The 18,598-nt window shown below is 57.2% G+C and overlaps 4 protein-coding genes across 4 annotated transcripts; 2 read left to right on the forward strand and 2 right to left on the reverse strand.

Moving 5' to 3' along the window:
* Window positions 1-595: 595 nt before the first annotated feature.
* B0H18DRAFT_1215197 (uncharacterized protein) lies at window positions 596-1,404 on the forward strand (the record flags this gene model as incomplete). Its single annotated transcript, XM_048036623.1, has 3 exons — window positions 596-650; window positions 700-1,177; window positions 1,226-1,404. 2 exons carry the CDS (start codon window positions 596-598, stop codon window positions 1,167-1,169), a joined length of 525 nt encoding a protein of 174 aa, XP_047887560.1. The 3' UTR covers window positions 1,170-1,177; window positions 1,226-1,404.
* Window positions 1,405-1,928: 524 nt separating this feature from the next.
* Window positions 1,929-2,564, forward strand: B0H18DRAFT_1124452 (uncharacterized protein; the record flags this gene model as incomplete). Its single annotated transcript, XM_048034855.1, has 1 exon — window positions 1,929-2,564. The coding sequence occupies one exon, from the start codon at window positions 1,929-1,931 to the stop codon at window positions 2,562-2,564; it is 636 nt and encodes a 211-aa protein (XP_047887561.1).
* Window positions 2,565-4,772: 2,208 nt separating this feature from the next.
* B0H18DRAFT_1124454 (uncharacterized protein) lies at window positions 4,773-5,782 on the reverse strand (the record flags this gene model as incomplete). The annotated part of the gene is made up of 3 exons (XM_048034856.1): window positions 4,773-5,072; window positions 5,131-5,595; window positions 5,648-5,782. The coding sequence occupies 3 exons, from the start codon at window positions 5,780-5,782 to the stop codon at window positions 4,773-4,775; spliced, it is 900 nt and encodes a 299-aa protein (XP_047887562.1).
* Window positions 5,783-7,045: 1,263 nt separating this feature from the next.
* On the reverse strand, window positions 7,046-10,296 carry B0H18DRAFT_1124455 (uncharacterized protein; the record flags this gene model as incomplete). The annotated part of the gene is made up of 8 exons (XM_048034857.1): window positions 7,046-7,314; window positions 7,366-8,111; window positions 8,160-8,270; window positions 8,316-8,511; window positions 8,562-9,102; window positions 9,153-9,185; window positions 9,236-9,314; window positions 9,365-10,296. 8 exons carry the CDS (start codon window positions 10,294-10,296, stop codon window positions 7,046-7,048), a joined length of 2,907 nt encoding a protein of 968 aa, XP_047887563.1.
* Window positions 10,297-18,598: the final 8,302 nt, after the last annotated feature.

Below are 18,598 nucleotides of genomic sequence, written 5' to 3' on the forward strand. Positions count from 1 at the left end.
CTTCGTTGCCATCCTGAAGTCGTCGGTATCGGCAGGCACCAACATACGAGACTATGTCCGGACTGTCAGTTTCAGCTCTTATGGATACGCCCGGCCTAAATGGCGCGACGCTGCTCGATGGGCGTTTCGTCACCTGCCGAACATCGTATCATTGCATTTGACCTTTTGCAACTACAACGAACTCGTCGCCTGGGCTTCCTGCGACGAACAGGTGGACATCAATGCTGCCTCGCGGTCTATAGGTTCTCTGTTCTCTTCATCCAAGATTTCGAGCCTCAGCATTTCCTGGGTGTCTTTCAAATCTTGGGAAGACTTCTGGACGCTCTGTACATGTTTCCCGTGCCTTACGAGACTAGAACTTGGGGACATGGAATTTGACCAACCACTACAGCCGGAGCACCCAGTACTAGAGGTCAAGCCAAATGACACAGCAAGCATGCCTGCTCTTACGACCATCAAATCTCTCGTTGTAGTTTCCGGTGCTCAAAACACGGCGATCATCCTATGTGGTTTATCACGGTATCTATTCGAGCTTCGTCTACGACAGGTAGACTGTATCTGCGCTGGAGGCGACCCTCGCATGTTCGATGTCATCATGTCATCAGAGCAGTCTCTCGAATATCTACACCTAACGTTTTGGAATGACTCATGTGAGTGTAACTGTGGCGCGGCTCAAAGCGTTGTATTCACTTTGTCTAGTCCTGCGAGAGGGCGATTTGACGAAGCACACGAGGTTGAACACCCTTGTTCTTGGATTCCTCTTCAGCTATTTCATTCCGGGTGACAAGCCGTGCATTGCCCTTCAAACGTTCCTGTCTCGTCTCAACGTTGGGTGTATGCGCGAGCTCGTCGTCTGCGTCGAGCTCCCCGTCCGCCCTGCGGGCTCCATGTGCTGGGAGTTCTTCGACTGGTCGGCCCTCGATAGCTCTCTAGCTGTCCTCGCGAAGAATCGACCCGCTCTCCGGGTTACGTTTGACCTTTCCTTAACTCTCCTCGGCGGAGCCGCTTCTCCCGATACCTTCGGACCTTTGGCGAGCCAACTGCGTAAAAGCCTGCTTATGGGCTTGAAAATCAAAGTGGTGGCGAGGCATGGTCCCTCCAAGCGTCGTCATTCTGATGACACCGTGAAGACATGCTGGCTCTCCGTTACGCCTCGCTCATTGGTATAATTTGCACGGTGAGCTATAGTCTTGGCGATTAGCGGTGGAGTCTGACGTGACGGCAGTACGCGCATTACAGAGTAGCTGGGGTTCTAATGCAATTCGTACACCAGAGCGACGATCAACTTCAAAAGCATAGTAGTTCGGCTCGTACGGCTCAGTGTGCTCTCTCAGATCATCGCTCGAATCGTAGTGTGCGCGGAACATTGACTCGTGTCGCTTATTCATGCCCACATTCTCGTGCCTCTCATTCTTGGATTTATAGCAATCCGCACGCTCCGAGGTCAGTCAATGCTGCTCATGGCAGCGCAATATAGCGACCGACGCTCGTAAGACGGATATGTGCGCTTCATGTTGAAGCCAAGCTTCCTCGTGGGTATTGCCCGTCAAGTTTGTCGCGGCGTTGTCTCAGTCATGTGGCATATACACTGCCGATCCAGTACGGCGTCTTATCAGACACTCATCGGTCTATCATTCATACTGCGACCTTCGTGCTGTATTGTCTCAGCGTGTTCTAAGGTCAGTGCAGTGACTTATGTTGATGGTAGCGGCCCACTGAGCTTCTATACTTGTGTTGTAGTCTGTACAGGCTGCAAGCCCGCCTCATTGCGTACGGCAACCTCAGTCGTTGAACGCAACAGTTAGCGTGTCGTACTTGTGAACGAAGTGTACCTGCAAGTCTCAGATCCCTTTGTGAGAACACCTTGAAGTATTGTCTCTGCGATGTGATGACAAGTTGACCCCATAGGAGGCGACACATCCTGCCTGATGGAACCACAAACACTGCATATCGCGCTGCCACCCGAACTATGGGACCCCATCGTCGACGAACTGTCGTCTGACCGCTCAGCCCTCCGGGCATTCAGCCTAACACAGCGTGCATGGGTCGCTTCGACCCGGCGGCGCCTTTTCAAGGCGATCGAGCTGAGGGGCACCGAGCGCTGTGAACGCTTTCGAGACATCCTCATTTCATCTTCGTCGGTCGGTACGGGTGTGGCGCAGTGGGTATCCGACGTCACACTCAGCGTGGTCCGCCTGCGTCTCGACGTCCCCGAGGACGCGGAGGCGTCCGATATACCACTCCTGGAGGAGACACTCTCGAGGCTGCCCAACGTGGACAGTCTACAATTGTACGACGTGGATGTCAAATGCGGGCCGGAGAGTCAGACCGACGGCGATGCCAGGCTAGAGGAGGGATACCCAGATAGGCCGCTTCGATCGTTGTTCACCTTACCGAAGCTGCGTTTGCTGGCCCTCAAGTCAATCTCGTTCGGATCACCCTTTGACACAATGCTTCTGATCTCTGCTTTTCCGCAAATCTCTTCGTTGAATTTCCTATACCTGTATCATCCGCGTCTGGATGTGGATCCGACACACTGGCCGCCTCAGCTACGAGCCTACTGAGTAAGATTTAACGTTCGGAACGTTAAAGCCGGAGTGAGATTCGCCCGTCTCGAACGTGGCGGCCGGCGCCGGCCGGAGGGGTCCGGGTCCACGTTGCAGACGTGATCGTTGCCAGTGGACCGGCCGGAGAGCATGCCGGCCGGTTCGGCCTCGTCGCCAACGTTGCGGCCGGCCCTCCCCTCCTCAAATCCCATCCTGAACGCTTCACCTGGCCTCTATTCCCTGAGCGTTCCAACGCTCCGGCCGGAGCGTGTCCCAGCCCACCCCTCACTCCTCAACGCTCCACCCGGCCACCTTTACCGAGCGTGTCAACGCTCCGGCCGGAGCGTGTCCCAGCCCACCCCTCACTCCTCAACGCTCCACCCGGCCACCTTTACCGAGCGTGTCAACGCTCCGGCCGGAGCGCGTCCCAGCCCACCCCTCACTGCTCAATGCTGCGCCCGGCCTTGCCTGTCAGCAAAACCGGCGCCCCGAGATTACATCGGCCACTCGGGTGATACATTGTCCAAGGGGCTACGCTAATTTCGGTGATGGGACATCATATTGTGATTTCACATCAATATGGATCACTATGGATCTATGCTTCGGGTGGAGGCATCGACTCGTGATCTTATCCAGGGCATGAGGTAGCCTCATGGCGAACGGAAGGTACCCACGAGGCCGGTTTGGTGCGGGGATGTCTGTCTGATATATCTCTGCGTTGCCTTGAACCCTTGCGACACTGCTCATTCCCCTGCCTCTGCCTTGTTCATACGATGATCACACCGGAGCAGGTGCGCGTCCAGTACTTGTCGTATTTGGACGCAATGTATCTTCGCTTCCTCTCGGCACCGGAATCGCGCGCCCCGCGTGCTCCACTCCCCGGACTACTCCTCGATGTGTATCTCGTCCGCCAGGCCCGGCGTGCAGCTGAGATGCTTGCAAAGGCGTTCAATAATCGACGTACGTGCCCATAAGTTGTCAGCTTCCATGGTCATTTACTCATTCATGAGCAGTTACTTTGCCGTGGGATGCAACAACTCATCCATGTGCCGTCCCGGACGACGATGAATTGGCCACGGTGCAATACGATGATTGCTCAGACCCGCTCACCATCGAAGACAGTAAGGGCCGGATGCTGTTGTGGCATCTTCCCGGCGTGATCATAGAGCCCTTTGAGGTACGCCGGAATCCAGAGGGCTTTTGCCGACTGTCTCTAAAACAATACATAAATACAAGGGTGTAATATGGGATGCGACGATGGACCTCAACCCACTCTTGGCCCGGAACCGCCCGAAGGCTAGCGCGGGCTGGAGGGAAAATATCGCGAACTTCCGGCAGCCGCAGGAGGGGGACGAGCTCGTCCCGGCATGTGTGTCGTTTTCACCGGGATGGTTCCAGCTCGGACACGACGTACGTATTCCAATACGTTTTCGACATTATTTCTCTCACAACGAGCAGGGCGCGGACGATGTGCCAAGTGTCTCTCGACTGCTCGCCGATCCGAACACTGCCGTCGCCGGCCGGGCGTGGTTGGCCGAGATGATCTATCCGCATATCATCATCTCCGGTGTGCTGCACATTATGCACCCGGATTTATATGACGCCGGTATTGCCTCGGTTGAAGCCTTGCGAAGCGATCCAGACCGGGCCAGCGTTGTGGATACGTGGCAAAACCCATTCAATGCGCTCTCGGTGGTGACAAACCGCGCAAGCCCGGTTCATCGCGACAAGATGACTCCTCTGAATGTCTATGACATTTTGATGACCATCGGGGGCGATCACGAGCAGGTCATCCGGTTCCCGACATTGCATCTCAGGCTTCCCTATCACAGTGGTACAGTGACAGCGTTTTCGGGCACTCGCCTCCCCCATGAGGTTCCGCTTTCATCTGCGGAGCGGTTGTGTGTAGCGTATTTTATGCGACGGAATGTACATCGCTGGGCAAATGTGCCTTCTGCCGGTTGGCGCAGCACTGGAGAATGAGGAGGACCGGGAGGCGGGGAGAGTGGTTAGCGAAGGGAAATGGCTATACATTTGGCACTCCGTAGCTGTACGTTTCGGGGTCCATAACAATCCATGTTCTTTGTTGATCACAATATGCTCTGATGCGCATAACGCACACCGGGACATTATGTAGGTTTGACCGGGGAAACACAGGCACATCTCAGTAACATCGACATCTCATTGTGCACTACTTTGGAGTCTGATACAATACCACGGTGAACATTACTTGAATGCGGAATCAATCACCCGGAAGTACGACACTGCTGCCGGGGCCGTTGGAGTCTCCCCGCGCTGCCAGGCTTCCAGCTCGGCCGCATTGGCCCGGGCGGCAGCATGCCAAAAGTTCAGCTCTGCCTGTATGTAAATGTCCATGGTTTTCATCGCCTTCCCCAATTGCTGCAACCATTTCATCATGTTGTTTGGCATACTGGCCGGCATTTCATCCGGGCAGAGTTTCGCCGGGAGCGGAAATCTGGGCAGGTGTACGCGATTAATTTGCTCGGCGCGAACAGTGACTTTGTCCTAAGACATGCATTAGCATGACCGTTTAGCAGGGTGATAGGTCATCCGTTCGACGTACCCGCAATTTCTCCAACTCGAGATGCTGCGAGACACGCCGAAGCTGATCCTTGGATGCTTGGAGCTGGTCTTTGATGATGTCGTCCATACAAGCCTGGTTTGCTCTCAATTCCTCCAGCATTGCTTCCGGGGTAGTAATTCCAGCGGGTAGGTCGTTCACGGTTTGATTTACCGCGCCTTCCCATGCCACGGATTTAGTATCACCGGGGATGCGCGCATCGGCCCGAACATTACCTATGTGCTCTCCGCCCGAGACTGGCATTCTCGGGAGATATTCCGGCGTTGAATTTTGACCATCGCCAACCATTGTGGTTCCCTTGATTACATTCGTAACAATGTCCACCTCTTCGGCACCCGGGGGGGCCACAATCTCACAGTAGGCGGACATGGCGTCGGTGAGACCGTAGGCTTCGGCGACGTCGGCCTTCAGGAGCTCCTGAAGGCCAATCATGAGGGCAGAAACCGACTAAGTTGTTCGTTTGCTGTGAGTCTACGTAAGCAGTACCTGGCACACTCACCAGGCCGACAACGAAGTTGTCAAGTGCCCCGGGCGCGGCGGGATTCCCTTTCGCTTCGGCAAGTGTTTGGAGAGTCTTGGGAATCATGAGATTGGTTTTGATGTCTTCCAACACTTTGGTGAGGATTGCATTCATGTTGACTATGAGGTTCTCGGTGAAGAGTGCGGGGGCTGTGTAATCGCAATGGTAGTTGATGTGGACACAGTGCGATGGAGGTCTTATCGGTAACTGATCTCCAATCTAGAGCACGTGATTCGACTCTGGGAGGGTTGCCTTCTTTGGTATGGGATGCTCGGCACGTGTGTCACATTGCCGAGACATGACTTCTCGCAATTCAGGTGGTGTGACAGTATTTGTGCTTAATCACCCCCATCACACCGTCCTTCTACATTCAGCTCACACTTGTTTTCTCTTCCAATATGGATATGGTGTGTTCCCGTCGCTCCCACCAATCCCATCTCGTGCATTAACCGAGATGGGCAGTCATACATTCCGGAAACATTTCCGTTTTTCAGATGGGAGCTCCTTGCATTTGCATTGTCCACCCCGTGAGTGCTTCCCACGGTTCATTGGAGAGCGCCCTGGTAACATTATTACTTAGGCATGCCGAGATTGTCGCCGGGCGGCCGAATACATATTCAATCACCCGATATCTGTTCGGGCAGGTTATTTTGTCGGTCACATACGAAAGAAGCCAAGTATCCATGTGTGTGCCCGACACCGATGATCGCCTGGAAAGAATCATGTTGCTTTTTGATGTTGTTGAGGCACGGGATGGAATGTTAGAGGGTTGACCACCTCGTCATAACTGTAGTGGCGCTTTTCTCCTGCTATCGTGCTTTGCATTAGAGTTTTGAATGCCAAAGGCCCTTCACTAATTACCCGAGACCTGGCATGGAATATAACAATCCTTGCCCGGTCACATTTATCACGCATTCGGTGTGTCCCTCTAAACGCACTGCCAGTCCCTCTAAGATCCAACGACCGACAGGTTATTGGGATGCCAATGTTATGTATAGAGGTGTGCTGCATTCTAACGGACACTCCCTGCACCGAGGCCGGGCCAAGAGGTTCAGAAAGTGCACGGGCCGAGGTTTTCCAAAGTGCTCGGGCCGAGAGGTTGGGACAGCACTCGGGCCGCGCGGTTGGGACAGTGCTCGGGCCGCGCGGTTGGGACAGTGCTCGGGCCGAGAGTTCGGGACAGTGCTCGGGCCGAGAGTTCGGGACAGTGCTCGGGCCGAGAGTTCGGGGATGCACTCGGGCTCGGAGTTGGGTTCACGGAGGAGCTGTGCGCGATGTATGGCTTGGGCCTATTGCTCGGACCCTGGGAGCTATGTCGTCGGAATGATGGTATTCTCCCGGAGAGACATTTTCTGTATCAATGGACAGTCGGTACAGCTATGTCATAACATTCGGTTCAATGTACAAATCCCGCCATGCCACCATCGCATCTTGATGCAGCCGATCAAACAGTGCAGCCTGTGCCCGGCAGTGTTGTGAGAACCCGGGGTACTCGGCCTCCGTGTTTCTCGTTGCCAGCTGCCGCCACCGGGATGCTTCGTTGGCAAAGTATCGACACACGGAGTCAAGCTCCCGGCGCAAGATCGCAGCTTCCTCCTCCAATCTGTCAACCTTTGACCGGGCGTGGAACCACTGTACCCGGTGAACTGTACTCAATGTCAGCAAAGACTCCAATGTTGTACGCGCATGTTTCCTACTGATTCCCAGTTCGTCATCGCTCCGCATGTCGCCACCGACGTCGACATTCCATATCCACGAGGACGATTTATGCCTTTGTCCCGGCTTATTAGGCTCGGCGATTGCAGTCACTGTGTTGAGATCATCCGTTGTAAGTGGCTTGTACTTTGCCTGCTCTTCTCCCGAGACGCCAAGTACTTGCATGGCGGCTCGGGCCCGGCGATAAATGGCAGCTTGAAGCTGCACAGCTCGGTCGAGTTTCCCCAACTTCGTGAAGGATCGGGTGCGCTTTGTGTGGCCTTCCCTCCTCCCGTGCCGAATGGTGGTCTGGAACTCGAATGATTTCTTGCCAATGAGAATCCTCAGCTGCTGCAACGCATCATTTGCCTGTCCACGGCGCAGGGTCAGCTCATGTGCCGCCAATCGTTGCAACCCATTTGCAGCAAGTGCATTCCGGGATAAATTGGACGGTAGGCCGAGTTTGGTATGCTCGGACGCCTTTGACGGGTACGGAGCTGGTGGTAGACTTGAAAAGAGGCGCCATGGGCTGTCGTCGTTGCGGTCCTCCTCCCATTCATCCCCCGAATCGTCTTCCACTGCATCCTGCTCTGCGATGCCCCAGTTATGCCTTCGGTGAATGGCAGCCGCTCGCCTGTGGAAACGCCGGATTTGGATCTCAAGAGTCTTCCTCCGTTTCGCCAGTTTCAGCTCCTGCGGCCGAGTAACGATGGCCCCCATTTTCTTCACGTCCTTCTGGATTCCGAGTCTGGACTTACGTCAGAAACACACCGGACAATGGGTGTGGAACACTTACTGTTGCTCCTCAAGCTTGAGGCCATCTGCGATCCAGTCCGCTGTCCCGACGGATCCTCGCCCTCTCCCTCCTCTTCCGCCAGCTTTATTTGAAGCTCGAGCCGGGATGGCACTGTGATCATATCAGAACCTAAATCAGCCTGGGTGGCCAGTGGACCCACTGATTTGTTTCTTGGCTTGGTATCTATCCATTACCTTGACATCCCGAAGCCTTTTCCGTTGTACTATCCTCAGTTCCCTCCTCCACGCTCCCAGAACTTCGGCATCGACACTGGCCTCCTTCGCGGTCAGGTCGGCCTTCATCTCCGCCAGCAGTGGGCGGTTCGCTTTGATTTTCCTTCTCAGCGATGCCACTATCAATTGTCAGCCCGGTGTTCTCTCCGAAGATCAGTGAGAGGCCTACCCATAGTGATCATTTTCTTCCAATTCCAGTTGTTCATGTGCCGGTCGAGTGTTTCTTGCCGATGGGATGTTGACATTGTGCGTGTACTACCCGACACGGGATTGATCCCCGACCATTGGGTTTCGATGATCTCGCCGTCAGCTTGCCCGGCACCCTCGGTGAATGTGAGAGAGTGCCGGAGTTCGCATTCGGCCTTATGACCATGAATGTGAAAGAGCCCGATGCACTTGTATAACACAAGGCCACCGGGCATCTCCAGGTGGGGATTCTGGTCAAACCGGTCGTCGAGATGGACATGGTACTGGCACATTATGTCGTACGAGAGGTAAACGTGCCCAATCCCCCTTGACCGATAGCCCAGGGCGTTGGAAAGGGAGTAGTCCATGTTCATCTGACGTTCACCCTTCTGATAGTTCACTACCGAGTGCGGAAGGAAGCACCCGTGCCTCAAACAAGATGTTGCGCCGATCCCGGTGACAGCCAGCTTATGCCGGTCGGCGTTGGCCTGGGAGACCGCCTTGTGGTCGTTGCAGCTTGAGTGCTGTGGGCGTGTTAGCCAGACGTTCTCATGGCCGATGTAACCACCCTCACCATCTTCACGTCCTTCGCTACTTTCAGGTGCTCCTCGTATGGGCCGGATGAACCATGAACATTTTCCCCGGCATCAACGGTACGTCGTTCTCGGGCTTGCGCATTTTCATTTGCTCGGCGTGGAAGTTCCCATCCATGACATATCCTCGGGCATATAGGTACCTCCAAAACAGTTCAGCTGGCGTATACCGGTGAACAGGGTAACTACTTACTTCCTATCATCCACCTCCCAGTCCGCGGGTATGTTCACTCCGGGCTGCGGACACGCCGGGCAAAAGTGAGCGAGGTCACCGTTTCCCGGAGCCCCCCGCCACTGTGGCCCGTACCCGAACTGTTTCTTCGCCTGCAGCAACGCCCATTCCCGGCTTACCCGGAGCAACTCGAGATATCGATCCTGTGCAATGGTGATCATCTGGGCAAGCAGGCGTTCCGGCAACTGACTCACGGGTACCTCATGAGGAAAAGCCGGGTTTGTCGCCCGGCGTATCCGCTGGTAGAAGTTCATAGCCGTAGTCTTGCACTCCAAATTGTCCAGAAGAAACGCGTCTAAGACCGCAAAGGTGAAGCACGTGCGAGCCTTCCGCTGACTCGCCGGATACAGCCCGGCATCAAGCAACTGCGACGTGTGGTCACCGGCCCAGGGACATCCGCACGGCGTCACCGGGAGGAAGTGCACCCCGGACGTGTCAACAATAGTCATCATGGCTGGTGGAGGCCGTGGTGGCGAGTCGGCGTGATGCAGAGGGTCTGCAGGTATCTCGGCTTCGTCGTCGCCGGCAGCATTGGCCGGCCTATTGGCTTCTCCGTCCTCGTCATCGTCCAAGACAGCCGCCGGCTGGGAGCACTCCCCTCCTCGGTGCCCGAGGTTGATTGATACTCCAACCTGACGGAGCCATGCAGGTTCCCAGTATCCCCCAACATTCCACTGCTCAACCCGGTGGAATGGTGTTCGCCGGTGCTCGGCGAGACAGCACGTCGGGCAGAAGATCGGATATCCGATGCAGGACATGCACTTCCACACACCGCCACCGTTGTTGCACCCGGCGCACATGTAGCTGCCCTCCGCGTTGAGCGGCGGGGGTGTGTAGTGGGCGTACAGGGATCGGAGGTAGTTGTGCTGGAGGGGGATCCATTCTCTCAGCATCGCAGGTTGGGTCTGATGGTGTGGGTAAGGCTCGGTCCACAACAACACTTGGGAATTCTGTGCACCTGTGGGGCAGTCTGACGAACTGAACTGAAATCACAGAATGTTGTGTTGGCAACATCATCGGTTGGTGGTGTCCAGCTTAACTGTCTCGTCGCTGACCGAGCTGTTCGACGGGGTGTAGCCGGTGGAGTCTGTAACCCGCTGTTCTGTATCTCGACAAGTCGTGACCGCACACCCCTTGCTGTAGTTCGTTTCTTGAGTGTGAGCTCAACCACTCCGGGCGAGGTTGCTATTGGCCGCAGTCGACCCATCGTTTGAGGGGCGCAATCACCCCACCGCCAGTTGAACAAGGAATACGTGCAGCGTGGTCTCGCCGTCGGTCAACACACAGTTTGCGTCTTCCCTGCCATAGTCACCTACCCCCACTTTGGAGCGGGCCGGCCGCACGTGCACCGAAGACAGTGGGGCCGGGCCCAGAGAAACCGATCTGAGTCGCAAACCGATCGTTGCCGCCCAAATCAGACAGCTATTTCCGATGAAATTCATGGTTCTCATGAGAAGCGGCCGCGTAATGGGCCCGGCGGTTGCTCCCCATTTGCATATACAATGATGCGGCCGGCAAGGTATCGATCACACCGGTCCGGCCGGCCTGCCGGGTCACGTGTCGGGTGCAATGGGTTTCATCCGGGCAGACGAGGTGCTAGAAGAAAATTATGGGTTGCATTTGGGCCGAAACATCAGATTGACCCCTGAGATTGAGATTCAGCGATCGCCTAGTCGGTGCGGCCGGTGATGGACCTCGTTGAAACGGGGTAACCGGAGTCCTCGACCGGTGCCCGAGTGATGTAGAATCTGGATTGCACGGGATCCTCGAGAGCGAGGGCAACGGAGTCACACTTTTTTGACAAAACCAATTGTCTTTCCGTCCTTTTGTGACGAGCCGGCCGGAATTCTTCCCATCAGGGCGGCCGGATGCGGCTAAAGGGTGAAATGTACAGAACAAATTGTGCATCATGTAATGCTTAGCCCAACACAGTTGTTGCGGTCGGGTACATCCGTGCAAGGTCACAGTCGACTGATTGTCACGAACAGGCCTTCGGGATCACTGTCTCCGTAGCGCCGAATATACCCACCCCTTGTTACGACTACATTCGTCGACACATTACAGCCTGCTCACCCTGCATCCTCACTCCGTCAGCCACGCTCGCCATGGGAAAGGTTCCCTGGGAGGCACCAGACCTCGTCATTCTCGAAAGCAATCTGAAGGCCTGGCAGGAGGCTTCCGATGATCCCGAGGGCCGCCAAGAGCTTGTTGACAACAGCATTCAACGGCTCGAGGCCCGGAAGCAATACAAGTTCGATGCCGTGTTACGAAAGGTACGTAGTCCAACAGTTTGATGGGTCAGTGAGGAATGATGTCCGGTAGCGTGTCGGCAAATGGTACTCGAACCGCCGAGGGTCGAAGGAACAGGTCAAGAAGGAGATGTTCAAGCTCGGCAGGGATATAACGTGGAGGACGGTGGCCGCCCGGGACCGGGAGGATGAGCTCGGGGAGATCATGACAAGAATTGGTCGGGAGAGGGGCAAGGACGGGTCGGATGAGGAGGAAGACGATGAGGAGGGGGAGGGGGAGGAGAAGGAGGAGAAGGAAGGGAAGCCAGTGACCCGGCACGACATTCCGGGCATCTACCAAACCGCCCTGAAGGAACTCTGCGACAATCTGTCGCCGGAGGACCAGGCCGACTACATGCAGGTCGCAAAGGATTGGAATACCCAGGTGTGGCCAGCCGACCTTCAACGCAAGCAGCTGGAAAAACACGGCGCCAACATGATCCGCGATTTCATGAAGATCATGTGGAGGAAATGCGGGATGAGGGTGTTTTTGCTCGGCGGGGTACCGATGGCTGACGGGAAGACCGGTGTGTTGGAGTATGTGCATTACTGGTAATACATTGCTTCGGTGTCCTGAACGCATTGGCAGGTTCGACTTTAACGACGAGATGTTTCTGGAGGAAGGCGCCCCGAGGGTTCCGAAGTTCACCGGGAGTCAGCCCGAGTGGAAAACGGGAATCATGTATGATCTGTGGAAGACATACGTCGAGGAAGCCTTTGGTATGTGGGAAGATTCCGCAGTGTGTCCGACAGCTGAATGAAGCGTCACCAGATGCGAATGGATTCGGGGTCGAAGAAGCCCGGGGCCCGGCAGCACTGATTGAAGACATGGACTGGGACGAGGACGAGACGGGTACCCGTTGTTGCCTCCAGCGGATCACGATTGCTTCAAGAAGACGAAGTTCAAGCGCGTATTGTTGGGGACGTTCGTCCGCAAGACGTATGGTGCGTCACACCGACTTTGCGACAATCAGCGTGCCTGACACTTCACCCACAGTTCAATTCACCGAACGTTTACCGGCTAAGGTGCCCTGGCAATCACTCTCCGAGTCATCGGACTCCTTCATTGATCCGGAATACCTCCCCGCCGGCAGCGTTCTAAGTGACCCGAGCAAGATGCGCACCGGGGACCTGGACGCGATCTTGAGGCATTGGCGGGAGAGGCAGGACGAACACCCGCAGGGCCCAGTGTTTCGGTTCAAGGCCTGGAAGAACTCCAAGATGGAGATCGTAGTGCCGGATGTTCAGAAGCGTAGACCTCCCGTGAAGCGACCGAGGCAACAGGCCCGGCAGGCCACGCCCGGACCGTCCCGCCCACGTCGCCGCAAATCGAAGGCCGACGTCACCTCCGATGAGGAGTCCGCGGTCGAGAGTGATGAGCAGGAGAGCTACAGCTATCTGTTTAAGGGCGACGATAGCACCGACGAGGACGAGGCGCCGCCGGCCCCGTCCCCTACACCCAGAGTGAAGGGGAAGAAGAAGGAAGTGGTCCCCGACTCAACGGATGGCGATGAGGCACCGCCGCCCCGGAAGGACAAAGGGAAGGGTATCGCACCACGTACTGCGCCTTCGAAGCCCGAGCCCACTCGGCGGGCATCCGGAAATGACAGCTCGGGCGCAGCAGGTAAATCTGGCAAGCTGAAGGGGCCTGCCGCAGTTACAGCGGGAAGCGAAGTTGTTGACGAAGCGGGCAACACGACCTCAAAGCCGGCGCCGAGCAAGGCCCGGCCGGCAAAGCCTGGTGTCAAGCCCACCAGCGACCGGCCGGAGCCTGCCCCCGAGCCCTCTGGAAGCCGGAAGCAAATCAGGCCCAGGCCGAGGTATCGTACCACCACTGACCCAGCAACCCAGGAGGTTGCTAAGCGGCCTGACGCAAATCCGGAAGCTGGCACCACATCAGGAAACCTACCCCACACGAATTTGTGGAAATCTGCACAAATTCGCACAAATCTCCTGGAGACCCCATTTACTTGACCCCCCTGATTCCCTCGCTCGAATTTGCGTGAATCCACGTTCAATGGCTGTGAATTGCAAGGAAATACTAGCTCGGCCATACAATCTGGGTACTTCAATTCACATTGTTTTGCATGTATTTACACGCATAGCCACTACATCCACCCTACTCAATTCGTACCTACAGCTGGCATTCGCCCAGAGCGCTCGCTGTTGCCGTGCCTGCCCCCTCGTCCGCTCGTCTGGTTGCTTGCTTGCCCATCTGTCCGCTCGTCTGCCCGTCGCCCACCCGTCATCCATCCGTCTGCATGCCCACTCGGGCGCGTGTTCGTCGGCCGTGTCTGCGAGCTGCGCATTTGCCCAGCGCGCTCTCGGTCACCGTGCGCGTGGTGGTGACCGCGCCCCTGTGTCCGTGTGCTCGCCCTCGCCTCTCGCCTCTCGCCCTCTCGCACTCTCGCCCTCTCGCCCTCTCGCCTTCTCGCCCTCTCGCCCTCTCGCCCGCCCGCTCGCGCACCCACCCGTCTTCCTGCTCACCTACTCATTCCGCTCACGCACCCTATCGCCCGCCGGTCTGCCCGTCTTCCAGCCCGCTTGTCTGCTTGCCCGGTACCCATTCGTTGGCCTGGTCATTCGCGTGCGTGTGCGTTCGTTGGCCGTGCGTGTGTGCTGGGCAATCACGGTCGCGGGGGGCGTATGCTGCCATCTGCCATTTGTCCACCCGCCTGCCAGTGCGCACTCGTCCACCCAGCCACACGCCCGTTAGTGCACCGTCAACCCATTGACCCGCTCACCCACTTACTCACCCACTCACCCGTTTGACTTCCCGCCCGCCCGCTCACTCTCCCGCTCCCTCGTCCACTCGTCCGCCCGCCGTCTGTCCATCGGCCATGCCTGCACCTAGGGCATTGGCCCTGAGTGCTCGCGGTCGTCGCGCTGCACGTTGCTGTGTTCCGTGTCTACGTTAGTGGGCTCGCTCGCGTGCGTCTGCACTCACCGCTGGACTCTCGCCCTCGCCCGCCACACCTTCCCTGTCGTCCGATCGTCATCTGCTCGTCGTCCCCGCTCGTCTTCCGCACCCAACATCCGCTCGTTGTCCCCGCTCGTTGTCCGCGCCCGCCGTCGCAACAGTGCAAGTGGATGGGTGGTCGAGCGGACGAAAAAGCAGTCCGGGTGACGGACGAGTGGGCGGATGAGCAGGTGGACGAGTGGGCGGATGAGCAGGTGGACGAGCGGTCGAGCATACGGACGGCCAGTACCTAGATATGCGAGGGGGCAAGTCCGGCGCGAGAGAGCGAGTGAGCGGATGTGCCATAGAGCTGGCAGTGCCAGAGGTGACAGACGGCTCGGCGGGCGCACGCACGGGTGAGAACGCAGGCATCCGCCATCGCAGAGATATAGCTAGCAAGCGTCGGTCTACTACTGGCCGTTCAACGTGGAGTACGTCTCGACGGTAGGCAACGTCACTTCGTACTTCGGGAAGATCTCTCCCACGCGGCGCTTGTAGTCCTCCTCGCAGAGGTCCATCATTCCCGAGTGAACGGGATGCGCGTGCGAAGTCTCGTGGCAAACATGCCAGCCTTCTTAGCTTTCTCGACCGCCCTGTCGCTATGACCAGTTGCACCAGAAAGCGTAACTGCGTCGGGAGAGTTGTAGCACCCGATCTCGAGCACACCCGACCGAGCTCTGCGAGCACTTCTGCGATGATTGGCTCCGCCTGCTCCGGTGAGCAAGCCAGGGCAGCCATCGTGTCGTCCTCCTTCTCGAGCAGAGATATAGCCTTGCCACGGGCAATGGCGAGCTCAAGAGCGAGAGCCCTCGGTCCCGCACCACTGGCATAAAGAAGGACAACCTCACCGGTGGAATGGCCGAGCAAGACGTCGGAACGAACCCTAAGAGCAGCAACGTGTCGACCAGGGCTAGCTGGAGCACAGTGAGCGAGGAAGAGTGATGGTGATGGCCAGATAGCACCGAGTGTGCGCTGTTGATGGAAGTGTCTGCAAAGAGTCCAACGTCGTTGATGAGGCTCTGACCGGTCGCTGAGAGATAGACTTGGTCGAGCTCGTTCACCGTATCGCGGGCGGTGGTCTTGTAAAGGTCACGTCCCACTAAACTGTAAAAGGGTAGTCAGGTAAGCAGGCACACAAACTCACCTACAAGTCTGGAGTTCTCTTTGGAATCGACTGCCCCTTCCTCTCGAGTCGTCTTGCCCTCGTCGCGATCCTGCGGCCTTGTTTTCAGGGAGTAAGTTCGAAGTCAGCCGATACGTTGCGTCTCAGGAGAGCCACGCGGAAGCCGACGCTTCGCAGGGCTTTGGTTTCATAGGGCACAGGACTTCGCGGCGAAGAAACGGGAGGAAGAGTTAGACTGCCAGCCGCCAGCTCAGCACGCCCACATCGGTAAACTCCGAGGTGGGCGCTTGCACTTCAAATTTTACTCGCTGATCGTCCTCAGAGGCTCGCCCACTCGATTCCCGCCCTCTCCCTGTCGAACTCCGTTACGACAAGCAGCTCCGATAGAGCTTTGGACGACCCCTGGTACCGACTTCGACGATGCATTGCCACACCGCCACGCAACCCGCCCACGAGCAAAAAGGTCTTCACGACGGTGCACTCCGAGTTCGGCCACTGTGCGAACGAGCTGCGCGTGCTCTAGTGAGTCCCGAAGTAGGCTGGGGATCGGATGGTATTGAGGTGTGGTCAATGGACAGGTGAGGCATGATGGATGCGACACCACCCGTCTTGCACGAGCTACTGACTGCTCTATCAGGCGACGGGACGCACGTACAAGCCCATGGCTTCGAGCTCAGTGAACGTGCGACGTGTACCATCGAGCGCGCTACGTTCACCCACTCGCACAACAGAGCGCAGGAATGCAGACACGCCCCATCCAGCATGTCCTGCTGGCTACTCTGTCAGAACGAAGACAACGACGAGATGCTTGCCCATTCGCCACCCACTCGCCCACCCACTCGCCCACCTACTCGCCCACCTACTCGCCCACCTACTCGCCCACTGACTTGCCCGTCAGTTTGCCTGCTGTCTCGCTCGGCCATTGTTCTTCTGGCCCGCCGTCTCGCTTCCCCGCATCACCCTATCCCCGTCGCACGGCCCCGCCACATAGGCCCGCCATCTCGCTTCCCCGCCCGCTTCCCCGCCCGCTGTCCGTCTCGCCCACGGGCTCGCTCGCTCTTCATCTCGGTCTCCTGCCGTCTAGCCGCTGTCTCGCTTGCCCAACGTCTTGTCTGTCCGTCGTCTTGCTCACCCGTCGTCTCGCTCACCCGTCGCCTCGTCCGCGCGCTGTCTTGTCTGTCGCCTCGCCCGCGTGTCGTCTTGCCCGCGCCCTGTTGCTCGTGCGCTCTCGCATGCAGCCTCGCATGCACCCCCTCGCCCGCGCTCTCCTCTGCTCGGTCGGCTGACCACCCACTCGTCCACGCGATTGCCCACGTGATCGCTCGCTCGTCCGTGCGCCCACTTGCCAACAGACCCGCTGCCTGCCCGTGGACCCGCGGACCCTTGGCCTGACCGCGAACAGCTCACACATAGCGCAACAAGTAGTCGGGATATGCGTACCATTCAACACGTGGTACGTCCCACATCCGCGACTGCGTCGACCAGATGCACGGCTGTCTCCGAGTTGACAGGCACGCAGCGCACCCACGGTGACGGAGAGATTTCGACATGGGTCTTCGCACGACGCGACCACTGGCTCCTTCGTCCTAGCGAATTCAGTATACAACAAGCACGACAGGGCAGGAGGAGAGATGATGGAGCGAAGCTGGACGAGATGAGCTGTGTGTACATTTACTGTTGTGTATTGTAATCACAGCCAATCGAGGCATCCGATGTACATCATTTTTTGACGTGGGTGTATATGAAATGTGTTTCTGCCTGTTCGGAAGGCGTTTGCACCGATTTACAAGCCATTCGGAGCGACGGCGCGCCGCGGTGATTTGACGCCGATTTGCGCCACATTCGCGCAGGGGTGGTTTCCTGATGCAGTCGGAAGAGAAAGGCTCCGGCCGAATCCGAAGCCGACGCCGACAGCGAGGTGGTCATTCTGCCGACGCCGGGTAGGTAACGGTCAGTGTCGCATGTGCCACATCTAACATCCTTTCATTTTTTAGTCAAGCCGAAGAAGACAAAGGACGTGCCGGCAGTACGCACCGGTCGTCCTGGACCACAGCCACACGAAGATAGCCCAGCCATCGCCGGCAAGACTTGGGACGAAAGGCGGCAGTGGATCAGGCAGCTAACCGTGGACGACGGCGTTACGAAGCTCGTAGACAATCTACACCACCTGGTGGGCATCCTTTGAGGCCTGGGCTACGTGGTGTTGACGAGCAGCGACCAGCCGGAGACCGGAGCATGGCAATCGAAGACGAAGTGGGATTGGGCGAGTTGGAAGTACCGCCGCGCAAGGTGCACTCCGGATATCCATACGGACAAGGCTGTCCTCACGCAGTTCCGCTCCTGGCTCACCAGAATCCGCACAAGCCTCACCGACACTCAGATGGGCCGGGAAGACGGCCTCATGGTCACATTGGCCATTGCAATGGTTGTAAAGGATGTCGAGAAGAAAACCGAGCACCGGAGTGACGAGGAGGAGGAAATCCCGCAGTACGTGCACAAATCCCAACTGACATACCGCTTTGTCGAGGAATTGGGGGAACACTGCACGAGATCGCGGATCTCTGGTCGGACATGGCATACTGCATGCAGAAGAAGCGGAAGGCGGATGGAGAGCCCCAGAAATCATCCGCCATCGGTGCCCGGGCAAAACGGTCCAAGCCCAATGTGTCTGCATCGCCGGCGCCGGGAAAGCGGTCGGCAAAGAGCACGAAGGCGACCAGATCGTCCACTCGCCGGCGTTAAAATATACATAGATATCCTGCTACTGTATACGTTCAATTTCAACAACGTGCCTACCACCTTATCATTCCCACCTCCCATAATGC

The sequence above is a fragment of the Fomitopsis serialis genome (genome assembly GCF_022376445.1).
Source record: "Fomitopsis serialis strain Sig1Antser10 chromosome Unknown B0H18scaffold_123, whole genome shotgun sequence".
Taxonomy (NCBI): Eukaryota; Fungi; Basidiomycota; class Agaricomycetes; order Polyporales; family Fomitopsidaceae; genus Fomitopsis; species Fomitopsis serialis.